General features: G+C 46.5%; 1 protein-coding gene across 2 annotated transcripts in view; it reads left to right on the forward strand.

Moving 5' to 3' along the window:
* LOC143124064 (slit homolog 1 protein-like) overlaps nucleotides 1-15,545 on the forward strand; it is a 104,165-nt gene that overhangs the window by 58,755 nt on the left and 29,865 nt on the right. For both annotated transcript variants that reach the window (XM_076285336.1, XM_076285337.1), the window contains exons 7-10: nucleotides 661-732; nucleotides 2,359-2,522; nucleotides 7,667-7,814; nucleotides 15,073-15,144. In XM_076285336.1, coding sequence (XP_076141451.1) covers nucleotides 661-732; nucleotides 2,359-2,522; nucleotides 7,667-7,814; nucleotides 15,073-15,144 — 456 coding nt within the window. The remainder of the gene's footprint in view (nucleotides 1-660; nucleotides 733-2,358; nucleotides 2,523-7,666; nucleotides 7,815-15,072; nucleotides 15,145-15,545) is intronic.

Genomic DNA, 15,545 nt, shown 5'->3' on the forward strand with positions numbered 1-15,545 from the left:
GGCGGAGAGGGGGTGGTTGGGGGCCCTTTGGGAAGTGGGGCAGGGAGGTGCCTGATTGAAATGACCCGCACGGCTCAGAGCACAGCTGGGACCCAAACAGGAGCAGGAAGGGGGCTGAGCCACAACTGTGGCCAGACCTGAGACAATTACCTGCATCTAACTGACTGCCAGCTACTGTTCACACAAAGACATCACCCATCAGAACATTTGCCATGACACAACATTTGGATATATGTAAGGAAAATGGGTTGGTTAAGCACAGTCGTGATCTACTGGTAGTATTGGCAGCCACTTCAGTACTGCAGGCAGTTTCTGAGGTAGAATCATTAATTCCATGGCAGACTGTTGGGTTGGGTTGTGTAGTCTCTGTTCTCTATGTGGGCGTTGGAAAGATATCCCTATGGGGTGGCACTGACAGAAAGAGAGAGGGTAGAAGAAGAAGAAAGGAGGGAAAGAAAAGAGAGAGGGAAAGGTGAGGCAAAGGTATAGGGGTGGGTGGCAGGATAAGAAGACAGCAGCAGGATGTGAGTTCTTTCTCCCCCGGCGCAAACAGAAGAGAGAGGGGAGCGCGTGCTGGTAGGACCACGTGTGGGGGGGGGGGGCATTGATGATTCACCCGTCTTAATTGTTATGTTCTCTTCTTCCCTGCGTGTTCTGCAGAACTCTGAACAACAACAACATCAGCAGTATTCCTGTCTCCAGTTTCAACCACATGCCCAAGCTGCGGACATTGTGAGTAACGCTAACCGACCTCCCTGAGCCCCAGCAGTCACCAGTGTCATCGCTCACTCTCCGCCACCACAGCACACAGCCCAACACGCCCTCTCATTCTCAACAGATCATTAAGTGCTCCAACTTTAGATTATTTAAGGGAACAGCAAGAACAGAACACAACCCTTCTGTCTTGTTTGTGAAATGTTGTCTGTTGGATATTAAACTGTGCCCTGTCTAGGGACTGCAGATGTAAATTAGCTAACTCTGGTACAATGCATCAAATGACAACATGTATGTCAAAAAGTGTACATGGTCCCTAACAAATACAATGAATAAGTAAATAAATAATAACTGGCACACCGGAAAAATAAACTTATCTGCTTAGAATCTCCTTGTCCTGTTTGAACGAACAGAAATAGCCCTTTGCCAGAGAACAAGGAAAACATTTAACAAGAAGTTAAAAATGCAAAAAGAGCTTTTCAATTTGATGGCATCAAAAGCATTTCTTTTACTGTCTGGCTTAATCACCCACCTCATTGTCTATAGAGACTAGAAGAGAGGAGCTAAAGTTATCATTGAAGATTAGGGCCATTACATTAAGCCAAACTCCAACCCGCAATGGGGTTTTATGACATCTTATATACCCAGTGACCTCCATCTTTTTAGTACACTCAGCAGGCTACAGAGTAGCAGGCAAAACCACGGAGGTCTCATGCTGGTTATATCCAACTAGACACACACTGTGTCATTCCATGCAATTTTGGTGGGTAGCCATAGGCCACATTTGGGTTTGTAGGCACGCCAGAAACCATTTCCTCAGTCGGTCCGAGGAACACTCAGAACAACTGTCCCAGAAATAAATACCCCCACAAACCTATTGTCTAAATATATTTACAAAATGTGCAAGCATGTATGAATTAAAACAATTATCTTGGCAAAAATTTCTTACAATCACCACAGTTTGATTCTAGTCTGGGGTTTTTTATTTGCCATGGTTTTGGAACTTTGAGCCGCGCATGGGAACTCGGAGTGGGTAATCGCTGCAGTTTTCCAAAGTTATATTCAGAGATGAACATTCCTGGTTTTGTTAAAGATGTGGAAAGATAATGGTGTTGAGGAAGAATGGATCGTAATGGTTTTGGAAATGGGAACCAGACCCTGGGGGGTTATAGTTTTCTTATGGCTCTGGCAGCCATTTCTGTACTATTAAGAGAAAACTTACAGGACTATAAGAGGCTTTGGCTAAGTTCACTCATCAGGAACAAGATGCCACGCTGCAAATTCCTGAGGGTTTGGACAGGTAGTGATAAGTTGTTAATGGTAAGGAAGAAGAAAGCCATGAAGAGCACTATCAAATAACAAATTAAGATTTAGAGAGAAAGGGATCTCTCAGATATCAGCATTGTGACACATGCCAAATGGGCTGGTATGTAATATGTTAGTTAATTTCCCAGGTTGTGAAATTTGATCCAGACACTTACAGATAATGCTGTTATTCTAACATTGTCATATATGGTAATAAATAAAGCAGTTATTATTTATTGCATATGAATGGGGTTTACTCTCTCAGATTACAACAGGTAATTGTGTGTGTTTTTTCTGTTTGTTCGTTTGGTTGTTTGTTTGTTTTAATTGTGAATCCAGCCGCCTCCACTCCAACAACCTGAACTGCGACTGCCACCTGGCGTGGCTTGCCCAGTGGCTGCGCCAGAGGCCCACGGTGGGCCTGTTCACCCAGTGCTCCAGCCCGCCACAGCTCCGTGGCCTCAACGTGGCCGAGATCCAGAAGCACGAGTTCTCCTGCTCAGGTACCAGCTTACTTCATAAATGGTACCTTATGTTCACACACACACACACACGCATGCAGACACACTCATGTACGCAACACACATACACACTTGCACACACACACACTTGCACACACACACACACACTTGCACACACACACACACACACACACACACTCATGCACACACACATACACACACACTTGCACACACACACACACACACACACACACTCATGCACACACACATACACACACACGCATACACACACACACACACACACACACATACAAAGATAGACACACACTCATACACACATACACACACACACACACACACACACACACATGCACACTCCTCTCACTGTAGTTGTCTCCATCTCCGCGCTCTCTGCCGGTCCCACATCTGCCTGTCTGCCTGTCACTTTAAACTGGCTCCAGGAGCTGGCAGGTCAGCCACTCTTGTGAAAGTTCAGTTGAAGGGCCCTCTGCAGCGTGCTGCCCGATTGATGCACCCCGCCTTTGACAGCAAATACCCCCCTCCCCCCCCCTTCACCACCACCACCATCCTCACCCTCACTTGGGAGGCAGCTGGCAGAACAGCAGCCCCTCCACCCACCCACCCCATTCCCATCCCTGCCTCACATAAAAGAGAGAGCGCAAACGTTTGACTCTCTGCCAGGTTTTGAGGTAATGCAGCCAAAGAGGCCAGATGGTACGTTAGTCCCTCCCAGGGGTGTCGGATACCGTAACCTGTTAGGATTATCAGGGACCAGTGTGTGTCTCTATCTGTGTGTCTGTGTGTGTGTGTGTGTGTGTGTGTGTGTGTGTGTGTGTGTGTGTGTGTGTGTGTGTGTTTGCCCAGAGGTTGCATGGGAACCAACATGGTCAGCAAGGTCATCTCCTGGAACCAGCAGATGCAGGTGTGGACTCAGGGTCGGGGCTTCCCAGCTTGGCCCTGAGCCACAGAGCACGCAGAGCTAAGATGAGCTCTCTGGTGCCAGAGACAGCTCTGCCCCAGCGTGGCCACTCCTCAGTAGCCCTGAGATGGGCACGGACCCATCAGGCCTCCCCCTCTCAAGCCTGCAGCTGGGGACGCCGACTTACAAACAGCCTGTTTCTGTCAGAGCAAATGTTTCCTTTGGGCACGGACGGACGGACTGGATCCAAACGCAGCTGGTCCTTTCTTGTGAGCACACAGGCCCTTACTCAGAAGCAGGCATCCTCAGGAGACATACTCCACTTACAGAGGGGGCATCAGTTGTGTTTAGGAGTGTCGGGGCAATCGAGCAGGAGTTTGGAGACCGGGATGAGGGCAGGTCCATTTGTATGGCTGCTGATTTTCATGCATCCATGTAGCATGACAGCACATAAAGTATTCATCGACAATGGGAGCTCTCATCCCACTCTGTGTCACCACGGAGTACACTTTAACAAGCAGAGCCATCGTACAGTTTTTAGTTTGGGAATTTGCTATTTTGTTTTTTTAGTTATTATTTCAATTTATTTCTCATTTTATTTGCATTTGTGCTCAGTTCTTTCAGCGAGAGGCGATTGAATTGAGTGGGAAATCATCCAATTTTAACATGATCAAATATCATGAGCTATAAATACAGGTTGTTTGGTTTCATTTTGGTTGGTTTTTTGAGCCTGTGTGACGTCAGTGTTTTACCGATATTGCATTACCTTTACGCAAATAGACCTACTTCAAATGAATCACTACTCAATCTTATTGCATATACTGTTACACCCCTGTGCTCAGTCACTGGTCAGCATCCATGCTCTTTGTGGGTGAGATGTGAGATAGAAACTCTCACTCTGCAGTAAGTTTGGCAGCCCAGGGCTGAAAACAGAGCTACCCAGTGGGCTCGGGCTGACGCAGAAGAGTAGACTGGTCGATTACCCTGAGTCACATGATACTGTGTCAGAATGCCATGGCTGATGGTGGGAGTGTAGGGCCTGGTAGTGCATGCACCCTGCTACTGAAATGCCAGATTTGTCACCAGGGGGCATCAATTAAAATTGTTTTCGAAATATGTGCGGTTTTTGTTTTATCGGATGTGGACAGAGCCGTTGGATGTCTTCCAATTGAGCAAGACGTAGGTTGGCTTGCCAGTGGGATTGGGCAGTAAGAAGACTAAATGTGTTCTTAATAACCAGTTGTCCCTAAGGAACAAAAATAGTCATCGTAATAAATGAGACATAGTGCCACTTTGTGCTTATTGGGAACTTTTTGTCTTCTCTCCATAGATACGGTACTTCGTGAGGAATGCAGTAGTGCCTGAATGTACTGCAGCTCACAAAATATGTGCAGAGAGACGCACACAGAGCAGGGAGCCACCAGAGGCCTGACCAGCGAGTGAACTCTCCGCGAGGCGATCATTAGAGAGTGGCTCGCTGGCACACAGTCGCATGTTCTCTGCTTTCGGGTGGAGGAGAGGAGGCGGGGTGAGGGGGGTGGAGGAGGGTCGGACAGGGGCTTGGTGTGTACAGTATCTATGCTGGGACACCTGCGTGGGATTTTGGGGCGTGGGTGGCGGGGACACGTGGTGGTGGTGGAGAAGGATGGAGGCTAGTGGAGGAGCTCAGAGCCACTTGAGAACTTCACGGTTGGCTGCCCGCTGGTCCCCAAGTCCTTCTCTTATTTCCTGTTTGGAGGCGATGGAGGGAGGAGGAGGAGGTGGAGGAGAGTTGTTCAGTATTGTTGCTAGCGAACAAGAAATGTGAACAATACTGGAAACACAAGCCTTTGCAGACTCACTCTCCCTCCCTGGACCAGAGACAGCAAAACTTTGCAATTACGGCAGCACAACAGCTTGCTGTTCGACGCAAGAATAACCTCGCTCTCCCGAGTCGCCAGCCCCTCATCATGTTTAATCACAAATCCGCTTATCGAGACCGAGGCAGCCTGCTCATTATGGCAACTTTTCTCCACCTTCCCTTGTTTGTACAAGGTGTCATTTATTCCCAATTTGTCGTAGACTAACATTATCTGTGTAGCGCCATTATTCCATCTCAACCCAGAACACATGCCTGTGATAAGTGAAGCACTTAAACAGAGGCCATTAAGTCAATGGGCCATGAGCTGGTGCCAGAATTTTAATAGTGCAGCACTCCAAGTGAGCAGAGAATGCACTGATACGGGAGGTCTCCTCGCTATGCATACAGAGTTACTGTAGACGGCAGCAGACGTGGTAAAGGGTTTGGAAAGTAAGTCTTGTTTAGTAAGTGCTTAGCCATGTTTACAAATGGGAACGGCCACGGCACTAGCAGACTTGGGTTCACGTCTGATTTAGCAGGGTTAATCCCGGGCTCTCTCCTGGCTGGCGGAGCGGCGTGGAGGCGCTGGAAATTCATTTTCATGCTCACACGGTCGGGGTTGTTAATCCCTGCTGAGGAACCGCTGCCAGGCCTGCCTGGTATTTCAAGGATCACGCCGCTCTACTCACGCTAGTCCCAGCTCGCCGTCTATTCTGTCCCTCTCTCTCTCTCACCCTCTCTCTTTCTAGCTCTTTTACTCACTCACTTTTTCCACTTTTTCTTGCTCTCCTTTTCCAATTCTCGCTACTTTTCTCCAACTTTCCCTCTCATTTCTGTCTATTCCTGTCTTCCCTTTGTTCAGCTTTCTCACTCACTCTGTTCTCTCTCTCTTTCTCTGTGTTTCTTCTTTGTCCAGCTCCTCCATTGTTTCTTCTTTTCATCATTTCTCTCCTCTCCTCCATTTCACCTGGCCGTGTTCCCTCTTCTTCTCCCAACTTGTCTTTCACTCTTCTCCCTCCCACTTCATCTCTCTCTCTCTCTCTCTTTCTCTCTCTTTCTCTTTTTCTCTCTCTCCGTCCCTCTGTCCTGTTTCCCAGGCAGCTCATCGTGTCCCAGTGCTGAGGCTGCAGCACGCCAGGCCGTCTCCCAGTCCACTGGATGGGTTTCTCCAGTTATAAATAAACCAGTAGGCAGCCCCCTGTTGCAGCCAGCTCAACCAGAACTCAGAGAGAGCACCAATCAAATATTCATGGTTTTCAAATAAAAAAGAGCGAGAGAGGGTGAAAAAAAAAGAAATAAAACCCAAAACCCTGTAGATTTATAAGCGGCAAATTAGCACATTTAAAAGTCTGTTTTATTGCCTTTCTGGGTTAGACTGTGCATATTGTGGAGCGCATGCACTACTTCTGACAGAGTCAGAATGTTATTGAGGAAAAAAAGAGAAGGTACCGGAAGAGAATGTCAAGGGATGTGTACACTGTATGCAAATGATGGTGCCTTTGGTTTCAAGAACAAGCACACGAGTGTAAGAATGAAAGAGCTGAACTTGCACAATCCCAAGTATTCCTGGCAGAATTGCTTCACGGAGCACAAACCTAGTGGTGCATAACGAGATCAATGGATTAAATTAACATGTCCTCCCCACGCACTCCGTTACATGGTAAGACATTTCGTAGGACAGTCCTTAAGACGGTCCTCAGGGAGTCCTCAGCCAAGAGTGATCCAAAATGGCCTTGAAATGCCGCTTTATAATTGCCATCTATTATAATATTGTGTATCATCAGAGTGATTTGAAATGTAATGAACTGTAGATTGAAGCTCTGTTTTCTAAGTAGGAAATATACGTCCTTTCATGTATGTATCTAGACAGTCATGTGAGGGATAATCCATACATGTAGAAAAGCTTTTGCCCGAGCATGTTCCCCACGTCCACATTATTTCCCCTCTCCTCCATGATCCTCATGAGAAATCCTCTGTGGAAAGCATAATCCGTATTTTTCTCCGTATTTGACCAATGAATCGCCACCATCAGAGGTTTCCCAGAGACCCTGTGGCGCTGAGGGAAACGGCACTTTACACAAAAACACGGTTCTGTGACCTCAAAACACCTCATCACCTGACCCTGGAACAGTACACGATATACAGTATGAGTACTCAGTGTACCAAGTGTAAATGCATACCACACACTAAGCACACACACGTCCCATCGTGAATTATTCACCAGTATCAGGCTGTAAAATGGTCTTAAAAGTATGACTCCGCCGTGTGGCTCCGCTATAGAAAGGCCTAAAAGGGTTTACATCTCCAAGAGTCGGCCATGTGAAGTGTTTTGCGTGTTTAACCTGCTTGTGTTGTCCATGTTGTTATCGTTGCTTCACCTGCTGTGCCCTGCTCCACCTCTTCCAGGCCACTTGGAGAGTGCAGGCGCCCCGTCCTGCAGTCTGTCGGCCGGTTCCTGCCCCGCCATGTGCACCTGCAGCAACAACATCGTGGATTGCCGGGGCAAGGGACTGACCGCTATCCCTGCCAACCTGCCTGATAACATGGCCGAGATGTAAGTAGCCGAATCTCCCAGCTCATATATTGATCCATAAACAGATAGGGCAGTGATGGAAGACAAAGAATAGGAGTGTGTGTGTGTGTGTGTGTGTCTGTGTCTGTGTGTGTGAGAAAATAAGAGAGAGAGAGAGAGAGGGTTGAGTGAGAAAAAGAGAGGGAAAAAAGGAAACCTAATCCCACCACCCCCAGTAGTTTGTGTCAGGAGACCTGCAAGCTGATATATTATTTTAAAGGGAGACCTGGGTTCCCCACATCTGCATGGCTCTCTCTCAAGCGTAACACAGTACATATCTCTCCCTCCAGAGCACACTGTATTTTTAAGGCCTGTGGCATCTCACTTTCCCACCCATGGGAAGCATTCCCGTTAATGGCAGACTCAGACTATGAGCCTCATAATCACCATCCAGTCCGCCAGCAGCCTCTTTAGCGTGTTTATCCGCATACATCTGTTTCAGCATTAACCCACATGACCCCAGATCCATTGACACTCAGTCCGCCAATCCCTGGAATGCAAGCAGACGCTCTGCAAACCAGCTGCGTCTCAGCCAAGGGTGCCTGACACGTCAATCGACAGCCACCTTTTGACAATTCCCCTGTGAAGGGTAATCACTATCACTAAAAATACAGATGCCCCCCCCCCCCCCCCCCCCCAGGCCCCTGGCCTTGTCTTAATTCTGCACACATGGAGTGGGTGGACGTGAATAGGATTGAGACTGTGCAGGGGATCTGACACGGTGACAAAGGCCAAATATCAGTGGAGAAGTGAGGTGTTCTGGGTGACCCTACTGTTGCAGAAATGGTCAGATAATTTGAAAATGATGTACAGTAGGTTGGGAGTGTACTGTAAGTTGTAAGGTTGGGAATGTAGATGTCAAAATACTTTTAAACAACTGGGATGTAATTTTTGCAGTTTGACCTCCCACTCCCACCCCCAGGGTGTGCACATGAACAAAGCAGTCCTGTCTGAAAACAATGGCTTACATCAGGATACACATCACTTTCAATCAGTGCTTAACCTTCTGCAAAGTGATGTAACGGATCAAATGTGGCTTTTTACACATGGCTTTTCATTTTTCTCTAGGAGGTGTTATGCATATTTTGCGTCCTGATAATCCTCTGTGTTCTAAGTCAATCTGGCATTTGATTAGACTCAATGTACTTTTGTATCTCTCAGTATTTTTGATAGCTGGAATATATCAGACATACAGTAAATCAGCACAGTTTGTGTCATGAGCATGCAATTGTGACTTGTATGGTTATGACGCATAATATTATAAAAAATGGAATGGTGATAATCTTGGAGATGTAAATATTAGGCAATGCTTGATGTTTGAGCGTGTCTTGGAACCAAGACAAGTGCACCATCTCAACATATTTTGAAACCTTCTCATAGTTGTGGCAGGCTGTCCTGCCCCATACATTAGATATGTGACAGCTTGTATAAAAGTCTACTAAAACAAAAGTGAACTAAGATAGTGAAGTGAAGCTTTGCTAAGTTTCTCAGAGTGACCCCCACATAAAAACTCAGCCGGACATGTGTGAGGAAGTTTTATCGTCTTTCTGCTCGCAGCCAAACGACCCAGTCGAGCACAGGCGGGTGTCACTCGTCGGCGTCCTTGCATATCCTGTCCCGAGTCTCTGGGTGGCCATATTAGCACCGCATGCATCTGTCCACACTTGGACCGTCACAAAGGAAGCCATCATGGCACATCCTCAGAAGAGTCATCTCGTTTTTCACTCCTCATTGAGATGATATCAACACTGACATTGAAACTACAGCACTGCTGCTATAATAGCAGTTTGGCCTCTGCTTCACAGCTTTGATCATTTGTCGGTGAGAAAAGAAAAAAAAACAGTTTGTTTTGTTCTTTTCACTTGCTGTTTTTTTTTTTTGTCCTCATATGTGGTGACACACAGATGACATTTGAAGTTAATATGAGGTAATTGAGGCGAAAGTGTCACTTGTATGGCTCTTTGTTGAAGTCTACCCCACGGGCCACACACATCCTCCTGGGGATATCAGATCACAAAGGTGAGGGACACTCCCTCGCTCTCACACAGAAACACACACACACAATGACACACACACACACACACCATCATTCTGCTGAAAAACTTTATCAAAAGGGGGACTTGAAGGCATGAGATGAGTGAACTCATTTCCTCATTTGAGTTCTCAGAAAGAGGCCCATTTAAAAATACACTCCCAGCATGGGTGTTCCTTAACAACCCTGACCTATTTTCAGTGCTTTGGTGAGGGAGACGCTCGGGCGGGCGGGCATGCGAGGAGAGAGAAAGTGGCACGAGAGCCGGGCAGCCCGGGCAGGCAGGCAGGCAGGGTGCTGAGGGCTGGTGGTGAGGGTGATGGGACGTGTTTGAAGTGTGCCTTGGCTGGTTCTACAACCCCAGCAGTGGCGCGTCCTCATGGGGGGCCACTGGAAGACCTGGTGGAAGCGACATGTTCCAAACAGCAGCCACTCACTTACTCAAGATGAAGACTATCAGCTCTGTCTAAAGCACTGGCTGCTTTTGGGATGAGCTTCACGCTGTCCCTCACACTCCTACAGAGTGTTCTTTTTGGCCCTCAGCCTCCAGTCTGTTCACCCACTTCTCTGAACATGACTTCTCTGAAAACAAACGGCCTAGCACCTATCGCAGAGTCCTTTTTTTGTTGCCTTTTTTTGATGCATGATACACTGTATCTGTTCAGAGAACCCTTTTGCAGATAGAGCAGTGTAATACGTGCCATCAAGTAGCTTTATCCCGTCGTGAGTTTGTTGTAATCCTGTCAGTGGAGATGAAATATCGTAGTGAAATGTAACAGTTGTAGAGGAAGAAAAAAGGATACTGAGAGATGGAGAAGGAGGGGAAAAACATTAAATAATAAACCAGGCCCACATTTTCAGGCGTTGAACCACTGCGAAGACAAAAGGCAAAAGATTAGTGTCTACTCTGGGGAGTTTGGTGTTCAGGCGGCGGCACTTTACAAGCTTGGCCACGGCTGAGTGAAAGGCAGACATCCACCTTCCTCTCCTGCGCTTTTGTTTGAAGTTTTTTATCACTTCGCCAGCCTCCTTCCCCTCCTCCCTCCGAACGACCCTCACTGGTCCCAGCTTACCGTTCCACTAGGACTCTGTGTGTGTGTTTGTGTGTGTGTGTGTGTGTGTATGTGTGTCACAGAATATGATGCTTATTTAGTTTTAGTTCTGGTTGTGTCTCTGCCTCCCGTGTCCAGCATTTCTTGGGACTTTAGTTCATTATCAAATCAGTCTGAGCCACACTGAGGAGCCAGGCAGCTTCTCAAGAAAACCAGCAGCAGACTCATTTGGCCCTAATGAGCTGCAGAAGTTCTGCAGTCATTATTTTTTTTCTCTGATGGGAATTTGCAACATTTGTTCACTCTGAAGGTTTTTTTCTTTCCCTCCATTTTTATGTGTGTGTGTGTGTGTGTGTGTGTGTGTGTGTGTGTGTGTGTGTGGTGGGGGGTTACTGTGAATATTAGGAGGAATGGTTAAACACTTTGAAGCCTGTTTCTTCTTCTTCTTCTTGAGGAAAGCTGTTTTGGAACTTTTACAGTTGCACATCATTTGGCTCCTATTCTGCGCTCACGTCTCTATTTAGATGTCCCACAGATTTAGACAGTTGCTATTTTTTACCCGAGCCAATTGCGCAAGTGAGGGTGTCATTAAAATCTCTGTTATTATGTCTGCCTGGATTGCAGAAAGCCCTGCGATGTAGCTTTGATTACTATGTGTTCTCACGTCCGTCTGCATCCCCCCATCCCCAGCAGTCGAATAGTTAAAGCCATTAGTTGCTCCTGTATAATGAAACCCATGCTTACCGCTGATTAATGGGATCAGGTGCATTGATTATCCACCTGAGGGTTAGTTTAAAAGATTTGTTTTGTTCGTTTTCTTTTTTTTCCCCTCCCCTTGGTAGCAAACTGTCACTTGTCTGTGTGGACAGAAGAATCAATCCCCCAGTGGACTGCTCTTTCTGTGTGTGTGTGTGTGTGTGTGTGTGTGTGTGTGTGTGTGTGTGTGTGTGTGTGTGTGTGTGTGTGTGTGAAAGAGATGGAGAGAGGCTTTTGTCCCAGGGCCTAATCGATTCCAATCTGCCGCCTCCAAGCGCACATATTCATCACCTGATCCCTTTTTCGTGAGCGGGCTGCAAGCCGGGGTAGCTATTGATTTATCGCTTTCTCTCTCTCTCTCTCTCTCTCTCTCTCTCTCTCTCTCTTTCTCTCTTTCTCTCCCTGAGAAAGACACTGTTGTCTCCCTTGGGGTGCGTTGTCACACATAAAAAGTCACGCACACTCCCTGACACACACACCCACCCACGCATTTCTTGCTTGTAGACTTTTCCAGACACCATGCACTTACACTTGCATATGCATGTGCACTTGTGCTCTAACACGCACTCACACACACACTCACTCAGTGGTGGCACGCCAGTCTAAGCCTGAACCCTCTTCCCAGGGATCTGTTCGGTCCAGACAGTTGATGAAAGAAGGACCTAAAGCCACTTGGCAACGTTGCCTGACTCATGGTAAAGACACACAAGCCACAGTCGCAGTGACACTGCAGTAAATCCAATGCGACGTGCACGTATAAATAAAGAGCGAGCAGTAGCTCCGCGAACATGACCACCACAGGAATCTCTGGATATATCCCTGTGGTCAGGAATTGCGACAATCCAAAGAATTTAAATTGCTTTGCTATATTTCTATATAAGTGCATGTTTTTCTTTGAGGGGAAGGATGGGACTTAATTGAAAAATATTTCGGCCTTGCAATAAAATGTTGTCGCCCCCCAGCAGACAAGGAACTTGGCAATAACAAAATGTGGGGTATCTTTTAGAATGAGTTTTTCAGAAAAATACTTATTATTATGAGCATTTTATTCCTACCACATTTTATATGATTTTTCACCTTATTGATAAAGTTTCGTGAAAACAACAGGAGATACTACTTGGATACATCATCAGTGATGACAGTAGACTTTACTTTTACTGTAATAATGTGGTAATAATAGTGATAACTTACTGTACATATTTTTGTTTGTCTATTCGTATTTCTCTACAAAATCATATACATCAGTCTTACAGACACACTCACAACCCCAATCAACCTGACCAGGTCCCCAACACTCAGGTGCCCACTGCATTTGACTTGTGTGTCCAGTGTGTCCACTGCTCTGCAGCAGATGCTGATATACCCCTAGCAAGTCTGGCACTGAACAAAAATGCTTTTTATTTATAGGTCACTTCACAGCTTTTAAAATGCCTGCCTTAATAAGGCTTAGGGGGGATTGAGCTGCCGCAGTCTCGGAGGCAGCTGCCTATTCGGCTCTGTTGCGCACGCTCAGAGCTGGACGAAGAGGGGGGAAAATGTCAAATCAAAACACAACGCAGTCCTATTAGCTCCAGCCCCTTAAAACGCAGCCGAGCCCCCTCACTGCTACTAATGGGATTTTCAGAGCCACGCAAAGAAGAAAGACGGGGGAAAAAACCCCTTTATTGCATCCCTAGACTTTTTTTTTTTCTTCTCCAGCACCATCTGATGCTGATTATGGCTCGTGATTCCTGAAGGTTTCCACCGTGAATGGATCTCGCTTGACTGCCAGAGCCACACATGTGATTAATAAGGACGATCTGTGACGTCCGGCCGAGAGGTCCAAGGGCCAACGCAGCTTCGCTCTATGGATGCACACACACACACACACACATACTAGTGTACACACTAACTGTGCATATACATACACACTAACACACGCGCACACACACACAAAAGTGTGTATACACATGCACATATATACACATCTACACACACAAATCAAGCAATAACACACACAAGCACATTCTCAGGAACATACTAAAACAGGTGGACCAGGGAGTAGCTGGAGGAGTAACAGGATTGAGACTTTGGATTTGAGCCTTGTATATCTAAATATGGAGGGATTATTGTGTGTGGCACAAAACTAGTGCTCCTAATGGTCATCTGTAAGTGGAAACGCTCCCAGAACCACTTGTGGTTTTTAATATTCTTTTTAGTGGAACCATTTAGAGGACCGTAACCCTAAGCCACAAATGTGTGTTATAGGGATTTGAGAACCTCACTGTTAAACATGTTTTTGTTTTTCTCAGATCTGATGTTTTTCACTCATTGTTCTCTTGTATGTGTTGCTGATATAGCGTAGGAAGATTGTTGGACAGCAGGTTATTGGTGGTTTATTCGTGTAGCATATACTTTAAGGGTCAGAGAGTGTGTCAGTGTGTGTGTCAGTGTGTGTGTGTGTGTGTGTGTGTGTGTGTGTGTGTGTGTGTTTGAGAGAGAGAGAGAGAGTGTGACTGAAAACACAAGTGGCAGCCAGTTTGTAGGATTACAGACCTGACACCCAGCTTAGCCTTGCTGACAGAGTCACTTAACATGCCTGTTATTCACCTAGCCCATAGTCACACACACACACACACACACACACACACACACATACACACACACACACACACACACACACACACACACACACACACACACACACACACACACACACACACATACAGCCACTGTATACCTCACCTCTCCAATAAATCCTTGCCTGTGCTTTGTATTTACCTGTGTGCTACTGAAATAAGACTGAGCTGGCTGCTATGTAAATAAGACAGGTGATAAATAATTCGCTTCAAACTATTTAATCTCATTTAATTAGATTTTATTTCTCATAGTAGAGAACAAAATTTCTCTGCAAGTTATTTCTTGAAGGCGATTAGAGATGCTGAGTTGTAATAGACATGTCAGTGTGAAAAGAGGACAACGATATCAGTAGCGCTGTTCTCTGGTCGAGGTCTTGCCATACCGTGGAGGAGAGGAGAAGTCTAGTTGAAATGCACTACCATAGTGGGCTCCATCTAGACTGACAAGCAGCGAGACAATGGCCACCCCAGTGCAAACAAGTATGCAAATGGACCTCGCTGCTTTTTTAGCGATACAATGAATTCCATTTCTATTCACAGTTGATAAATAACCATTCACTGTCTACATGCCACGCTGGAGGGGCCCAAAGCATTTAGGAAATAAGCAACACCTGACCAATTACACAATCTGGCTGGAGTGATCGCGCTTTAATGAGTCTTGTTGCCATGGCGCTCTTTGTTGTCTGGTTGCCTGACTACATTTCTGTTCCTCTGTCTATCTCTCTTCCATCTCTCTCGCTCTCTCTCTCTCTCTCTCTCTGTCTCTCGCTCTCATTCCACAGACGTCTGGAACAGAACGGAATCAAGTCCGTCCCTCCCGGGGCCTTCTCTCCCTACAAGAAACTCCGCCGGATGTGAGTACACCAACACCTCAGAAAAGCTTCTAAATTGACCATGTTTTCTTGTCTTTGATTGAATTCATTTGCATGGCAACCATCCACAGGGCTGCTCATTCTCACGATCAAACCATCTGCTTCTCGATGACCTCAAACATAAGTGCCATTCCCCTGGTGTTTACATGAGTACATTTAGTCTGCTCTTCATGTCTGTCTCCCCATAAGGAGGGTAAGCAGGCTTGCTACCGCTCAGGTCGCTTAGCACTTTATAAATTGTGGGCGAGACGATTACAGGGTATGGCCAAGGCTGAGGACGAGCGCTCAGCCAGAGTGACAGCCCCCCACCACACATACACACACACACACACACACACACACACACACACACACACACAACTCGTTTTGGTCTCCTCCACAGC

Source organism: Alosa pseudoharengus, unplaced genomic scaffold, assembly GCF_046254945.1.
Source record: "Alosa pseudoharengus isolate Yale_2024_CS ecotype anadromous, Long Island Sound unplaced genomic scaffold, YU_APseudo_1.1 YU_APseudo_1.1_scf_15, whole genome shotgun sequence".
Classification (NCBI taxonomy): domain Eukaryota; kingdom Metazoa; phylum Chordata; class Actinopteri; order Clupeiformes; family Clupeidae; genus Alosa; species Alosa pseudoharengus.